Source organism: Nematostella vectensis, chromosome 14 (assembly GCF_932526225.1).
Source record: "Nematostella vectensis chromosome 14, jaNemVect1.1, whole genome shotgun sequence".
Classification (NCBI taxonomy): domain Eukaryota; kingdom Metazoa; phylum Cnidaria; class Anthozoa; order Actiniaria; family Edwardsiidae; genus Nematostella; species Nematostella vectensis.
Genome location: NC_064047.1, coordinates 1,265,195 through 1,278,313, shown reverse-complemented (window position 1 = coordinate 1,278,313; position 13,119 = coordinate 1,265,195). Strand labels below are relative to the sequence as shown.

At 40.0% G+C, this 13,119-nt stretch overlaps 3 protein-coding genes across 3 annotated transcripts; 2 read left to right on the top strand and 1 right to left on the bottom strand.

Moving 5' to 3' along the window:
- Positions 1-1,422: 1,422 nt before the first annotated feature.
- LOC5512805 (L-cysteine desulfhydrase) lies at positions 1,423-4,417 on the top strand. The gene is made up of 5 exons (XM_001633068.3): positions 1,423-1,982; positions 2,721-3,010; positions 3,116-3,221; positions 3,632-3,670; positions 3,999-4,417. Exons 1-5 carry the CDS (start codon positions 1,436-1,438, stop codon positions 4,388-4,390), a joined length of 1,374 nt encoding a protein of 457 aa, XP_001633118.1. The 5' UTR covers positions 1,423-1,435; the 3' UTR covers positions 4,391-4,417.
- Positions 4,418-4,472: 55 nt separating this feature from the next.
- LOC5512809 lies at positions 4,473-6,596 on the bottom strand. The gene is made up of 2 exons (XM_001633100.3): positions 6,273-6,596; positions 4,473-5,673 (listed from the first exon to the last, which is right to left on the bottom strand). The coding sequence occupies exons 1-2, from the start codon at positions 6,410-6,412 to the stop codon at positions 4,866-4,868; spliced, it is 948 nt and encodes a 315-aa protein (XP_001633150.1). The 5' UTR covers positions 6,413-6,596; the 3' UTR covers positions 4,473-4,865.
- Positions 6,597-6,612: 16 nt separating this feature from the next.
- On the top strand, positions 6,613-12,912 carry LOC5512817 (biotin--protein ligase). Its single transcript, XM_001633069.3, has 8 exons — positions 6,613-7,438; positions 7,882-8,129; positions 9,206-9,480; positions 9,853-9,929; positions 9,996-10,156; positions 10,861-10,975; positions 11,461-11,674; positions 12,622-12,912. The coding sequence occupies exons 1-8, from the start codon at positions 6,865-6,867 to the stop codon at positions 12,788-12,790; spliced, it is 1,833 nt and encodes a 610-aa protein (XP_001633119.3). The 5' UTR covers positions 6,613-6,864; the 3' UTR covers positions 12,791-12,912.
- The last annotated feature ends 207 nt before the right edge of the window (positions 12,913-13,119 follow it).

Below are 13,119 nucleotides of genomic sequence, written 5' to 3'. Positions count from 1 at the left end.
TTTTTTGCCGTTTCAGAGAAAAAAGAAAAAGCCTCTTGAAATAAGTCATATTTTTGATTTTGTAAAAGAAAAAGTACTGTATTCTATCTTATTTCTAATTCAAATTCTTTATGTTTGAGATCTATATTTGAAAAAAAAAACAAAATGTTACACAAGTCATAAATTAATCAATTGCAATTAATTTGTAATGGAAAGCGGTGTCGAGCAGTTATGATAAAAGGCTGAAAATGGAAGTAAAGGTAACATCTCAAACGCGACTTACCAACTCTGCTTTAAATACAGCAATGCCTTCCTTTGTCTTTTTGATAGCTTCCTCCATGTCTACTTTTTTTTAATCCCCACAGTTGGGAAACTTGAAATGGTAGCCAGTGACTGATGAGAAGATGTTAAAAAGCGTTCACCTTTGCAAGTAGTCAGTTGAATGAGATATGACGTCACATAACAAAGTAGTGACGCGACAGTAGCGCGCGCACTACCCATGATTGTCGGCAATGAAGACTTTAAAAGTTATAATGCCTAGTGCACACTAGGAACATAACATTTTTAGGCCGTAAAATATTGCGCGAGCATAAGAGCACGGCGGACAAAAAATTGCGCGAGTATGCACAGGCAGCCCAAGCTCATTATATGTAATTTGACGGTCAAAATTCAAAATCTTCAAAATTGTGTATTTATGAATAAAATGACTTTCTCCCCACGGGGAGAAAACTCAGCAACCCGGTGAAACCCCTGTCGAATGGCTTTGAATTCGGTCGAGTAATAAACGACACAACAAGTTACTCATTGCGAGTCATTTTATTCATAAATACACAATAGTCCAGTTTCGAATCTGAAAATGACCGCTAGACAGATTAATTGAGGGCGCATTTTACAGTGTTAGCCTCGGCGTGAAGAAAATTAGTCATAAATTTTCACAAGAAAACGTATTCACGTATTCACAAGTACAATCATTGTATGATTTTCAGGATCGGTAGTTTCTCGTTGGAATTTGTGTATAATTAACTTCAGGCCGAGACTAACAATGCGCCCTCAATTAATCTGTCTAGCGGTCATTTTCGAATTCGAAACTAGACTATTCTGAAGATTTTAAATTTTGACCGTCAAATTACATATAATGAGCTTGGGCTGCCTGTGGAGTATGCGAGCACATCGAAATTTCGGGGGACCATTCGGGGGCCCTAAATTTGTTCGCTTTGGATACTGCTGCGGATAGGTCAGATATTGTGGCGATTACACGCATAAAAAAAACTTTAAATCTAGACTTTGTCTAGGAAAGCCTAAAAACTAATTTCAAACCCTTCTACCCTTACCCTCCTCCCCCCCCCCCCCCCCCCCCCCCCCCCCTTCTACTGAAAACCGTCGACACTTTTGGGTCAAACTAACAGTATCGCAGGCTCAAATATAGTATGTGTATGCACAGGGATACCATAACAAAATGGCGGCGTGCGGGGATGTTGTCGCTTGTCGACAGAATATTTTTGCAAAGAAACCCGTGGGCACAGAAGGAGTGATGGAATATGACAATGCAAACTACATCATAGGACTGAAAAATGACGAATACGTGCCTCCCAAAATACCTATAGCTCTGCCACACTTTGATGAGAAGACATTCACTTTTGGCGCCGAAGCGAAGAAGCATTTTTTAATAGATTTCAAAAACTGGACATTTTTAAACCACGGAGCATTCGGTGGAGTACTTAAAGAATCTTTAGATATCGCTCGTGATTGGCAAATTTACATTGAAAAGCAACCTTTGCGTTTTGTTGATCGTGAATTACTGACTCACATGGTATATATCACTCGCAGACTTGCGGGCTTCCTGTGTTGTGACCCGCGGGATTTAGTGCTAGTCCCGAACGCTACTGAAGGTATCAATACAGTTATTCGATCCCTTAAACTGTGTAAGGGTGACAAAGTGTTTTATCTGAATACATGCTATTATGCCGTCAAGAAGTTGTTGCGTCACCTCAGTGCTGAAGATGGTATGTATTTTGATGGTTGGTACTAGACATAATAACCAGGGTCATGAGTAGGTGGCAATCATCTGTATTATATCAGTGTCACAGCGGTTTTGTGGATCAGGCTATTTTTTGTTATGCCTGCACGGGCAGGCCAAACAGCTGGGTTGATGTTGGGTGCTTGCATGGGTTGATGTTGGGTGCTTGCATAGGTTGATGTTGGGTGCTTGCATGGGTTGATGTTGGGTGCTTGCATGGGTTGATGTTGGGTGCTTGCATGGGTTGATGTTGGGTGCTTGCATGGGTTGATGTTGGGTGCTTGCATGGGTTGATGTTGGGTGCTTGCATGGGTTGATGTTGGGTGCTTGCATGGGTTGATGTTGGGTGCTTGCATGGGTTGATGTTGGGTGCTTGCATGGGTTGATGTTGGGTGCTTGCATGGGTTGATGTTGGGTGCTTGCATGGGTTGATGTTGGGTGCTTGCATGGGTTGATGTTGGGTGCTTGCATGGGTTGATGTTGGGTGCTTGCATGGGTTGATATTGGGTGCTTGCATGGGTTGATGTTGGGTGCTTGCAAGTGAGATGAGACATGCGAGCACCAAGTATAGTTAGAAGATAATTTTTCTACCTATCACTGAGAATCAATCATTGAATTGAAAGGTACAGGTGCTACAATGCAACACTCTTCAAGTCTAGATAATCCAGACAAAGTGGAAACTCTTGGTACTTGTTATTCTCTGATACTGTTTTGTGCTTTTTAGGTGTAGAGATACAAGAGGCAACTATTCCTTTCCCATCCTATGAAGATGACATTTTGTCACTCGTAGAGACCACACTACAACCAGGCACCAAACTAGCTGTATTCAGTCACATCCCTAGTGTTATCCCAATCATCATGCCAATCAGTAGGTTAATTGGCATCTGCCACAAAAGGGATGTGCCAGTATTGGTGGATGGGGCCCATGCGCTTGGTGCATTGCCGCTGAGGATTGCTGAGCTAGGGGCTGATTACTATGTTGCTAATGCTCACAAATGGCTTTGTGCGCCTAAGGTAGGGGAGGTTATTTCTAAAGGCAACAGGGAGGGGGGGTACCCGTAACATATTCACTATTTCTTCTTTCCAGTTAACAGTACAAAAAGTCTTAAATGTGTTTAGGGATGTGCTGCCCTCTACGTTGCTGACAAGCACAAGGGATCAGTGAGGTGTCTGACTGTCTCTGGTGGATTTGGCCGTGGGTTTACCACAGAGTTTTTGTTCAGAGGTATGTTACATCCCTGCCCAGGTCCATTGACTCTATTCTCCAGCGTTATTTGGTAGCCTTTTTACTTTGTGTCTAGGATAACCCATAAGCTCCACCCTGTTAGTCATGGCTGTTGTTTGGGGGGAGCAGATAATTCCTGGGATTTGCTGAGGGGGGTGTGCAGTCTCAGGTTTCTTATGAAAAAGGATAGTATTTCAAAATTATTCAAGGAATTAAACATATGGTGGCCAAAGAGGGTGCCTTCAGGGGCGATCCCGATGAGAGCAATCCTAAGGATAATAACTTAAGTAGGGAGATCAGGAGTGAAGTCAGAATTTGCTGAGAGGGAGGGAGCACATAGTGTAGATCACATGGGAAAAGTATGTTTGACCATCTTTATTTTCACCGCTACTTGCTTTATCTTGTGATAGGTCTAAGGGATTACAGCCCATATCTTGCTCTTCACACTGGTAAGCCCTCACATTAAAAGCAAATTGCAAAAATATCACGGGGTAAGCATTAAGTTGCCAATCTTTTATCACGGAGGTAGAGGAAATTTGTGTTTTCACTTGATTGCCAAGCAAAGCCAGGATAATCCCTTCCTAATCAGGAGGGTTGGACAGTCTAAGCTTATTTTTGTATGTTTTGTGAAATTAAAAAGTTGTTTAACTGAGTCACCTGAGGTATTTGTATTAATTGTTTACAGTAACTATGTTAGTATTAGGTGTTTTTTTTTTCTTTTTATAGGGGGGGGGGGGTTAGTGAACAATTTTGATAGTTTTTTTTGCTTTCTTTCAGTTCTTGACTTTTGGGAAACAGTGAGCCCAGACAGAATCTACAATCACAACACCAGTCTGGCCCACAAAGCTGCTACTTTACTAGCAAAGTGCTGGGACACAGACACACTTTTCCCTCTCTACATGTTTGGCCCAATGGTATTAGTACGACTTCCTGACCTTCTCTGGCAGTGCCAGGTGGCAAATGGTAACGATGAGGTGGACAAACCCAAAGCTGAGGCTGTGCAGGAGAGATTGCATTGCGAGTCAGCTTTAGAAGTTCCTGTGAAAGCTGTTAATGGGAAGTTGTATGTGCGAATTTCAGCGCATGTTTATAATGAGCTAAATGAGTATAAATTGCTGGCTGATGCTGTGTTAAGGCTTGTTGAATTGTGCAAAGATAATTCATCTTAAGTCAAATAAAATATTTAAAAGTTTGGAGTGAGGTGTTGAACTCTTTTTCTTTTTCATTTTTAGGTTAGTCATTTGCCCTATCTCACAGTGGTACTCAATTTCTTTATTATAAGATGATCTTTCTTTATGTGTGACAACTATTTAAAATCACAAAACCTCATCTCTATTGGTCCACATTACTAGGCTACTTTTTTAAAGCATGACAGGCACATACACAGGGAGGGCACACAGGGTGGGTAATTACTTAATAAGGAGTCTTCAAATCCTGTTTTTGTCATATGATACCCATGACTGTGCACCATCAGCCTGCATAACAGGATTTGCTTGGGCGAGGGGGTACACACTCATAGGTATCATATGGAAAAGGATAGTATCTGACAATCCTACAATAAGAAATTACCCACTTTTTGTCCGCAAAAGGGTGCATGTGCACCCCCTGTGTACATGCCTGCATAATACTGTAGTTCACGAAATGTTAAATTGTCTGGTTATGAGCTTTAGTGTGGTAGTACTTGTGAATAAGATCCATCTCTGATGCTCTTGGAGCTTTCTCTTCTCCTAGAGCATCTAACAGTGTGTTTCTATATTGCATAATCTCATCATAATGGCCACTTTGTGATAACAAGTCATTATTTTTCCTGGCTTCTCTGTGGAAGTCTGGGCCTTTAAGCTCATACCATCTCGGTTTAGGACCTCTAATTCTTTCCAGCTCATCTAAACATTTCTTCTTCAGTAATCTCTCCTCCTGGAGTTTTAGGCCCTTGACTTTGAGTTGGGCGAGCTCGCCTCTGTATGGCGTTGATAACCCACTGAGTGTTCTAGATGATAACATGTGCTCCTCTGCGTCACGGAAAACAGACATGTCAAATTCGTCTACAGGAGTTTGTCGTACATCATCTGTTCTACTAATGATATTTCCTTGAGCTGTTGATTTTAACACTGATGCTTTCAAAGGTTCTGACTGTGCCAGTCGGTCTAGATTTACAGGTGGGTCTTTCGAGCGATGAACTGGGTTGATAAACCAATCAGATTGTACGCTACTGTTCAGGAAAGAATTTGTTGCGTAATTGATATCTCTGAGTCGCATCAACTCTTCATCCGGTGAGTCGTCAAACTCTGAAAGATCAAGAGAGAGATCTCTAGGATCAAATTCCTCTGCAGTAGTTTCGTAACCCTTGAACATAACACATGGTGCTGATGCTGTTCTTGATCGTAGACTACTCCGGCTTCCCATAGGAGAGATAGTCCTTTGTGTGTTTGTCTGATAATCACTGGACTTAACCCTACAATATATAAAAAAAAGCACAGTCATCGAATTAATAGGGAGTCATTGGATGGGTTTTTAGAAAGGACATATAAGAAATAATTCTCCATCAGTTAATCTCCTTTGGGGAGTATGCATGGCTCTGATGCGAGCAGCTGTAAGGGAGCCTACAACAGCATTTTGTAGCTACGTCCATTGCATAGTAGAATGGTTTTCAAAAACCCATGAAATACTTTTTCGTTTATTTAGTACTATTACATTGTAATGTCTTTGTTTTCTTTTGTTCTGGCTTGACTATTACACTTTAACAATAACATTGTTTCACAGGATTTTGAAAACAACCTAAAGGTAGTAGGATAGTAATCACCATTAATAATGGCTACTTCTTGTTTATTGATTATAACTAACAAATGCATTTAAAGATTTCCCATGTAGCATTTTTCTTACTTTAGTTCTCACTAATTTTATTCTTTATTATTATACTTTTGCATGACTGAAAATGAACAACAGTTTTTCATAGAGGCACTACCACCAACATAAATCTGCCACACACAAAAAGGAATCTAGCAAATAAGGCTAGACATTACACTCTACATAAAGCAGTATCCATTTACGAACCTCATAGACGGTCTCTGGCCTCGAAGGATAAAATCTTCGTCTGGGTTGCGTTTCTTGGTTCCTTTGCTCGGTAGAGGTCGCCAACTAAACGGAGTCTCGCGCTCATAGGGGCGCTTTATACTCATACTACTAGTAAACATTGCCTTTTACAGCCCTTAAGCAACAAGTTGAGAGCTTATTCGGTTCAATCGGTTAAAAATCAAGAGAGAAGTCGGAGGTTTTCGGAAAGTTGTTTACAGAATGCTTGCCCTAGAAACAGCTCAATGGCTGAAATTATGCTACTATCACCAATAACGGCGACTCGTCCCAGGCTTTCTCGTGGTTGGTGTTTCAATGGCGGATAAATATTGCGGAATGTAAACTATCTTTCCCGTAAATTCAAGATTTTCTTCGCACCCTATTCTCTGATTACGACCTAAATATAACAATAGGGAGAATTCAAGTCAAACTTTCAGACTTCCTAGCTATGAGGGTTTTTCCTGCAATGAATTTTGTGTAAAAGCAGGTTTTCTGTTCATTCATGACGTCACAATATTCCAGAGCTGTCAATTTAATCCAAGTTTTCCCGCCGTGAAAACCTCGCACTCTTTGGATGGCTTTCCTTGGCGCTGCCTGGATTTCAGGATTCTATCTCACGAGTCTGTCCCGGCGTAGCCTTACGAAGTATTTGCATCGACCGGTAGCACATACGATTTCTACCCAAACACGTCGTGTTGAATCGAACACGAGTAATGTCAGAATTAAGAATGTTTCTATCAAGCCTCCAAACATTTTGGTCTACACTGGTACAAAGGATAGCAATGGACTTAAATTTCACATGATCAGAGACAATTTACAGGATACTTTAAATCGAGACAGCTATGTGATATATAAACTAGAAGATAATCATATTGAAGAACAACCTTGGTCAGAGAACTCTGAACTTCTTGTTATTGATTCACACGAAGAGATGAGGACACCAGTTTTTCAAGCTATTTATCAGTATTTGATGAACGGCGGAAAGGTGCTTAGTCTGTCTATGACACCTCAGCTTTGTAGCGCGATTGCAGGGTTGACGTTAAAGCCACACCCAGAGCATAGCCATGTGTGGCGTATCAAAGTGGGGACTAGCGGCATGTCATCAGATGACAGTGTAGAAATGCAATGTGAACCTTTTTATTTTGAAGGTAGGCAAATTTCCTAGGTAGACAGTTTCTTCAATCTGAGTTTAACCACTTACCACTTAAAATATATCATAACTTTATTTATATTATTTATTCATTTATATCTTGAACCTACAAGTACTTTTCACAATTTTAAGGCAAACATTGCATTTAGAAGCCTCCATTTTAATTCTGATTTTGTTATAAGCATACCGTCGCACCAGCAAACAGCTATAATTACAACAACCAGTTTGCATCAGCTGGTGAGAGGTACTGTATTTCTTGTAGAAAGACATTTTTAGTAACAATAACCCATTTCTGCTTAGAATAGAGTTCACTAGACCTTTTAGGGTCTGACAAACATAAATTTTGAGAAAGACATAAAATTTAGCATCTATACAAAATATAGCATTCACGTATTGTATCTGCTTTAAAGTGATGCAATGTTAAACATGTTTTTTTTTTAGTTTCAAAGCATACCAGCATTGACTCAGTGGCCATTGATCCTCATTCTGGTCACCCTGTGCTTGTGAAGTCCTGTGAGGGTCTAGGGATAGCTGTACTGAGCGTGCTTCATCTGTTGCCTGGTTACCTGTCTCCGCAGCATCCACCCAAAAATCAACTGTTTATTTCTGTTCTGAAAAAATTGGGGATGAAATGCCAACACCAGGAACCACCAAAACTAACACCAGCTTTCATGTTCACAGAAGAAAAGGTAATGTACTGTAATGATTTGAATAAGTGCCCTCCTTTAAATAAGTCCCCCCCCCCCCCCCGAATAAGGGCCTCCCTGTGACCTTGAATTTTGAAGAAGCGCCATCCTTCCCCCTAAAAGTATCCAAACATAAGCTCCAATTAAATGGTGTAAATATTCATCTTATTTAGCTCGCATTGACATTCTCACATTGCAATGATATTAACATAGATTTATAAACAATCAAACAGCATTTTTACTGTAGTTTCAGTTAATCACAAATAAAGTTTGGTTCTCAATCGACAGAAGCTGGTATTTTCCACCAAAATGGAATAACCCCCCCTCCCCGATAAATGCCCCCTTAAACACCCCTGGGGAAAAATAAGCACCCTGGGTGCTTATTCGAATCATTACACTAGCTTTTACACAGATGACAGCTCATAATGATCATTCTCCATTCATCCCATTGAAATTTCAAGGGAGAGATGAAAGAGCCCTTGCTAGCCAAGCCTTCGTCATTGTTTTCATACAATATTGGTGGAGAAACAATGTGAAGAAATCTTGAAATAACCTTCTAAAAGAAGCCAATAGAGATTGATGCTTTCTCACACTTGGCATTTGGCTAGGATGAGAAAATTGTAGCTGACATAGAACCTTAAAGTGAGGACATACAGTCATAGAAGTGTACATAAAGAGTTTGCACCTAAGGCAATGATTCAGAAAAGCAATAAATTAACATTTTGCATTGAAAAATTATGTTGAACATCTCTGTGAGGCAGAGTAGTTGCGCTGACGTTTCAAAGGTTAGCCCTTGCTGGAGCAAAAGGACGAATGGCTAATGCTCTAAGCGTCATCATAACTGTTTCTCGGAGGTGTTTAACATACTTTTCCAACCCTGTGTTGATTTAAAGCTTGTCTACACCACATCCATGCAGACCATCTATTTTTTTACAGCTTGTCTGTAGTCTTTCGAGCTACTGTATACCAGTGTCTCAGAAAGGTGGATTGATAGGTGAACGTCTGACAGAAGAATTGAAGTACAGACAGATGAGCAAACTGACTGATTTTGAAATGTTGTCTTCCATTTTTTTTTGCAGAACAGGACTATGCTGATGCAATCTCTAAAGCCTAAGCTAAAAGATGGTCTTTGTAGAGGGCAGGATATCTCTCTTTTATTTTGCCCAAGCAGCGATGACAGTGATTTCAACATACCACCTACCACAGCTGACACCCTCCCTGTTGTCATATCAAAAGATGGAGATGGGTGTAGCTTTGACTGGGAGACCTATCGAAGACACCTCAAAACGCGCATCCTTGGTCAGATAGTTATATACACCGATGTGGTTCAGTCTACTCATTCAATATTTGAGGGGTTTGTATAACTGTTATATGGGAATGTTAAAGACCTTGAGGCAGGATATAGGTGGGGGGGGGGGGGGGTCCAAACATTTTTATCCATACAAAGGAGGAGGCTTGGGCTCTTTTTTTAAAGAGTTCTACTGTGGGGAAATGGGGGGGGGGGGGACCAAACACTATTTTTGCATGAGGGAACTTGTGAATTTTAAGGCATCCTGAGTCAAACTCTTTCCTCCCATCTCATCCCCCCTCCCTTCCTCCATATAGGGTATATAATGAACAGGCTCTGCTGAACTTTTCGGCCCAGAGCCAAGGGGGTTCTAGGGTTTGAAAAAAATACTTTACTTGAATAAAAAAAAATAAGAATATAATTTTGCTTTCTTAACAGCAATCAAAGCTTTATTCACTCAATCCCAGATGAGGCTGGTGTAATAGTTGTTGCTAAGCAGCAGATAAGTGGGAAAGGTATGCAATGAATCAGATAACCTGGTGAGCAAAGAACAAAATTTAAATGTCTTTTTTTTCTGTTAGGGCGTGGTGGGAATGCTTGGTTGTCTCCAGTTGGCTGTATGATGTTCTCATTGGAAGTTAAAATCCGTTTTAGCACGGAGCTTGGCTCACGTCTCCCATTCCTGCAGCACATTGCATCCTTGTCTTTTGTGGAGGCTGTCAGAACAATTCCTGGCTATGAGGTGGGTTAGTGTCTCTGCCAGCCGCCATTTTGTCATCCTAGCAAAGTACCAAGTGTGAGGAAACATCCATTGATGTTGGCTGATGTATTTGCAGTTGTAATTTGGTAAAGGAAGGATGTTACTTTTTTTTTAACGGTCATTTTTTTTTTTTGGGGGGGGGGATGGGGTGAACAGTTTCTGGGGAGTTGAAAACTTCATTTGTTTGGGGTTCAATATTTTCCCTTTTTTTCTCATATATGAAATTTTGTGCTTTGTCAAACCCTTGTTTTCCTACCCCTGTTATGTTGAATTTATAGCTGAAATCCCCTTTGTACGTACTGTAATATTGAAATAGAACCACAAAAGATTCCACTAGAGAATCAATGGGCATGCCCATCATAGAGCCCTTGAAAACAATTACTTACAAAGGTGTGGCTGACAAGGGTTATTTTAGTTGTGCTATCAAATCTGAATCATGGAGTACAACAAACAGGAATTTCAATTGGATAGTTTTAGTCTTTTAAAAGTGGGGTTAAAGATCTATGAATCCACTATTTTTTTAAGTGGAAAAAATATATTGGTAGCAAAGGGAAGAGGAGGTATCTACACCAAACTAAAGTCATGGCCCTGTGAATAATAACTGAGGATGCAGTCTTGGTAGTACCCCCCTCATGAAATTACAATTAGAACCACAGAAAGACGTTGTTTGTACTGTAATATTTCAGGAAATCAATGTACGACTCAAATGGCCTAATGACATTTACTACGGCAAGGAGTCAAAGTTAGGTGGGGTACTGGTGACATCATCTATTACTGGAAACACTCTTCATGCCGTTGTTGGTAGGTCTGACCTCGTGGGGCAAGAGAACAACAAAATTTTCACATCCCCCTCCCCACCCCTGAATCTAATTACCAGCATATAATTTTCAACCTATAAAATATGATTACTCAATTCTATAACCATAAATATAAAGATTTGGTAAACACTTTTTCCAACTACTTGTTTGTAATATTTATCCCAAGCTCATACATAGTGTAATAATATGAAAGTCGTCCTGATCATTCACCAACCTTCCTTCTGTTTCACACACATTTATTAAAAAGTCTTTGTCATTAGGTCTCTTACATTTTAATTTAAGAGGAAAACTGTCTGAAGCATAAGTATTGTGAAATGCAGAAAAAGAGGATTTTAACAACTATAACTGGAAATTTAGGGGCCAATTCAACAACTGAATACTGCAACAGAAAGACACTGTGCCTTGTGCCTTCAGTATTGAAATAGACTTGTTTAAAAAATATCATTCATCACATTTTCTTATTTCCAGGGATGGGTATCAATATTTCAAACAGCGAACCAACTACTTGCATCAATGATATAATCAGAGAATACAATACCAGTCACAACACCATCTTGTCACCAATCTGCCTGGAAATGGTGTTGGCCAGGACAGTGAACTGTATGGCGAAGCTGATCAGTGAGTTCCAGGAACATGGAAAAGGTCCCTTCCTGGAAAAGTATTACAAGAGATGGCTTCACAGGTATGGGGCAAGCTGACCAAAGAAAATTAATCAAATCTTGAACTAGTAATGCAACATACAGTATTGAAGAAAGCTGACCCCCTGGAATGTGATTGTTTTTAGTTAGATATATAGGTGGGCAGAGAATTATCAAAGTCTGGACCAACTATATACTGCATAGTGGAATAGAGAATAAGGGTAATAAGGCCGACTTCCAGAGAGTCTCTCCCCCCCCCCCCCCCAAAAAAAAAAAAAAAAGAAAAAAAAAAATATGAGACTGGACGAAAGAAGTCTGGAGGCTCTGGTACCCAGGGTAGAGAAACAAATCATGAAAAGAAAAAAAAAAGGTTTACATATATACAATAGCTCATAAGCAAAACCTACTTACCCACAACATCCAATAAGCTAAGAGCTAAATGAGATATATTTTGAAGCCAAATCTTCAAGATTGGCATAATATGCAAGCATTTATGCAGTATCTAGTCTCCATTCTCCAACACAGCTGCCCTGAAACGGACAGCAATAACACTCAAGCTGTGACTGTGAAGAAGATATTTAGCCCTAGAAAGGGTTAATAAGTAGCCATAAAAAGCCAGTCAGCTAATTATTGTCCTCAACATTGGAAGACAAACTATCTGATGAATTTGGAATTAATCAAAATACCCAAATAAGCCGTGTTTGTTAACCAGAGTAAAAGGGTTCACCAAAAGCTGGTTGTTGACTCTGACAAATTTGGTCAGACTGAAGAAGGTAATTCGTTACAAGCTTATTTACATCAAATAAGTGGCATGAGAAGCAAAAATTTTGAGAAATAAACTATTTAAAAGCAAGGCTTTACTCATTTATCTACCAAATGTAATAGAAAATATTGCAATAGCCTCCTAAATCAGCTTGAATGGATGGTTTCTAAATCATATTGAATGATGGCAGAATGGTGGCATGACACAGTTTCAATGTTTATCTTTCAGTGGATCAAAAGTGAGTATCAATTTTGGAAAGCCTGAGAGTGGTACCATCATCGGACTGGATGAGTTTGGGTTCCTCTCAGTGGAGAAGGACTCAGGGGAGGTGTGCTCTGTGCAGCCAGACGGAAACACTTTTGACATGTTGAAAAATCTGATTCAAGTCAAGGGATGAACTCATATTCAAGAATATGGAATACATATTATGTCCTAAGATTGCGTTGGGAAAACTCATTATTTATTCAGGATCTGGGCATAGATGATCCTTAACTGATTAAATCAATCATTTGTTTTGCATTTTCTTATTTAAGAGGTGTATTTCCTAAGATATTGTGCCAGCTTTTAGGTTGCTATGACACGTTGTATCCCATCTCAGTAAGTGATAATTATCAAGAGTGATCTGTCTGCTCATCCAACTTCTTGTCTGTCTGTCCACCCCTTCCTGTCTGTGCATTGAGTGCCTGTACATCACTCCCCTTGTCTGTTACTGTGTGCCCGTCTCTC

Excerpts from the sequence above, each read along its gene's own strand:
- LOC5512805 (XM_001633068.3), top strand. The coding sequence starts at position 1,436 with ATGGCGGCGTGCGGGGATGTTGTCGCTTGTCGACAGAATATTTTTGCA. Across the intron at positions 3,222-3,631 it reads CACAGAGTTTTTGTTCAGAG|GTCTAAGGGATTACAGCCCA; the intron begins GTATGTTACATC and ends ATCTTGTGATAG. Across the intron at positions 3,671-3,998 it reads ATATCTTGCTCTTCACACTG|TTCTTGACTTTTGGGAAACA; the intron begins GTAAGCCCTCAC and ends GCTTTCTTTCAG.
- LOC5512809 (XM_001633100.3), bottom strand. The coding sequence starts at position 6,412 with ATGTTTACTAGTAGTATGAGTATAAAGCGCCCCTATGAGCGCGAGACT. Across the intron at positions 5,674-6,272 it reads GGCCAGAGACCGTCTATGAG|GGTTAAGTCCAGTGATTATC; the intron begins GTTCGTAAATGG and ends TATATATTGTAG.
- LOC5512817 (XM_001633069.3), top strand. The coding sequence starts at position 6,865 with ATGGCTTTCCTTGGCGCTGCCTGGATTTCAGGATTCTATCTCACGAGT. Across the intron at positions 8,130-9,205 it reads TCATGTTCACAGAAGAAAAG|AACAGGACTATGCTGATGCA; the intron begins GTAATGTACTGT and ends TTTTTTTTGCAG. Across the intron at positions 10,157-10,860 it reads GAACAATTCCTGGCTATGAG|GAAATCAATGTACGACTCAA; the intron begins GTGGGTTAGTGT and ends GTAATATTTCAG.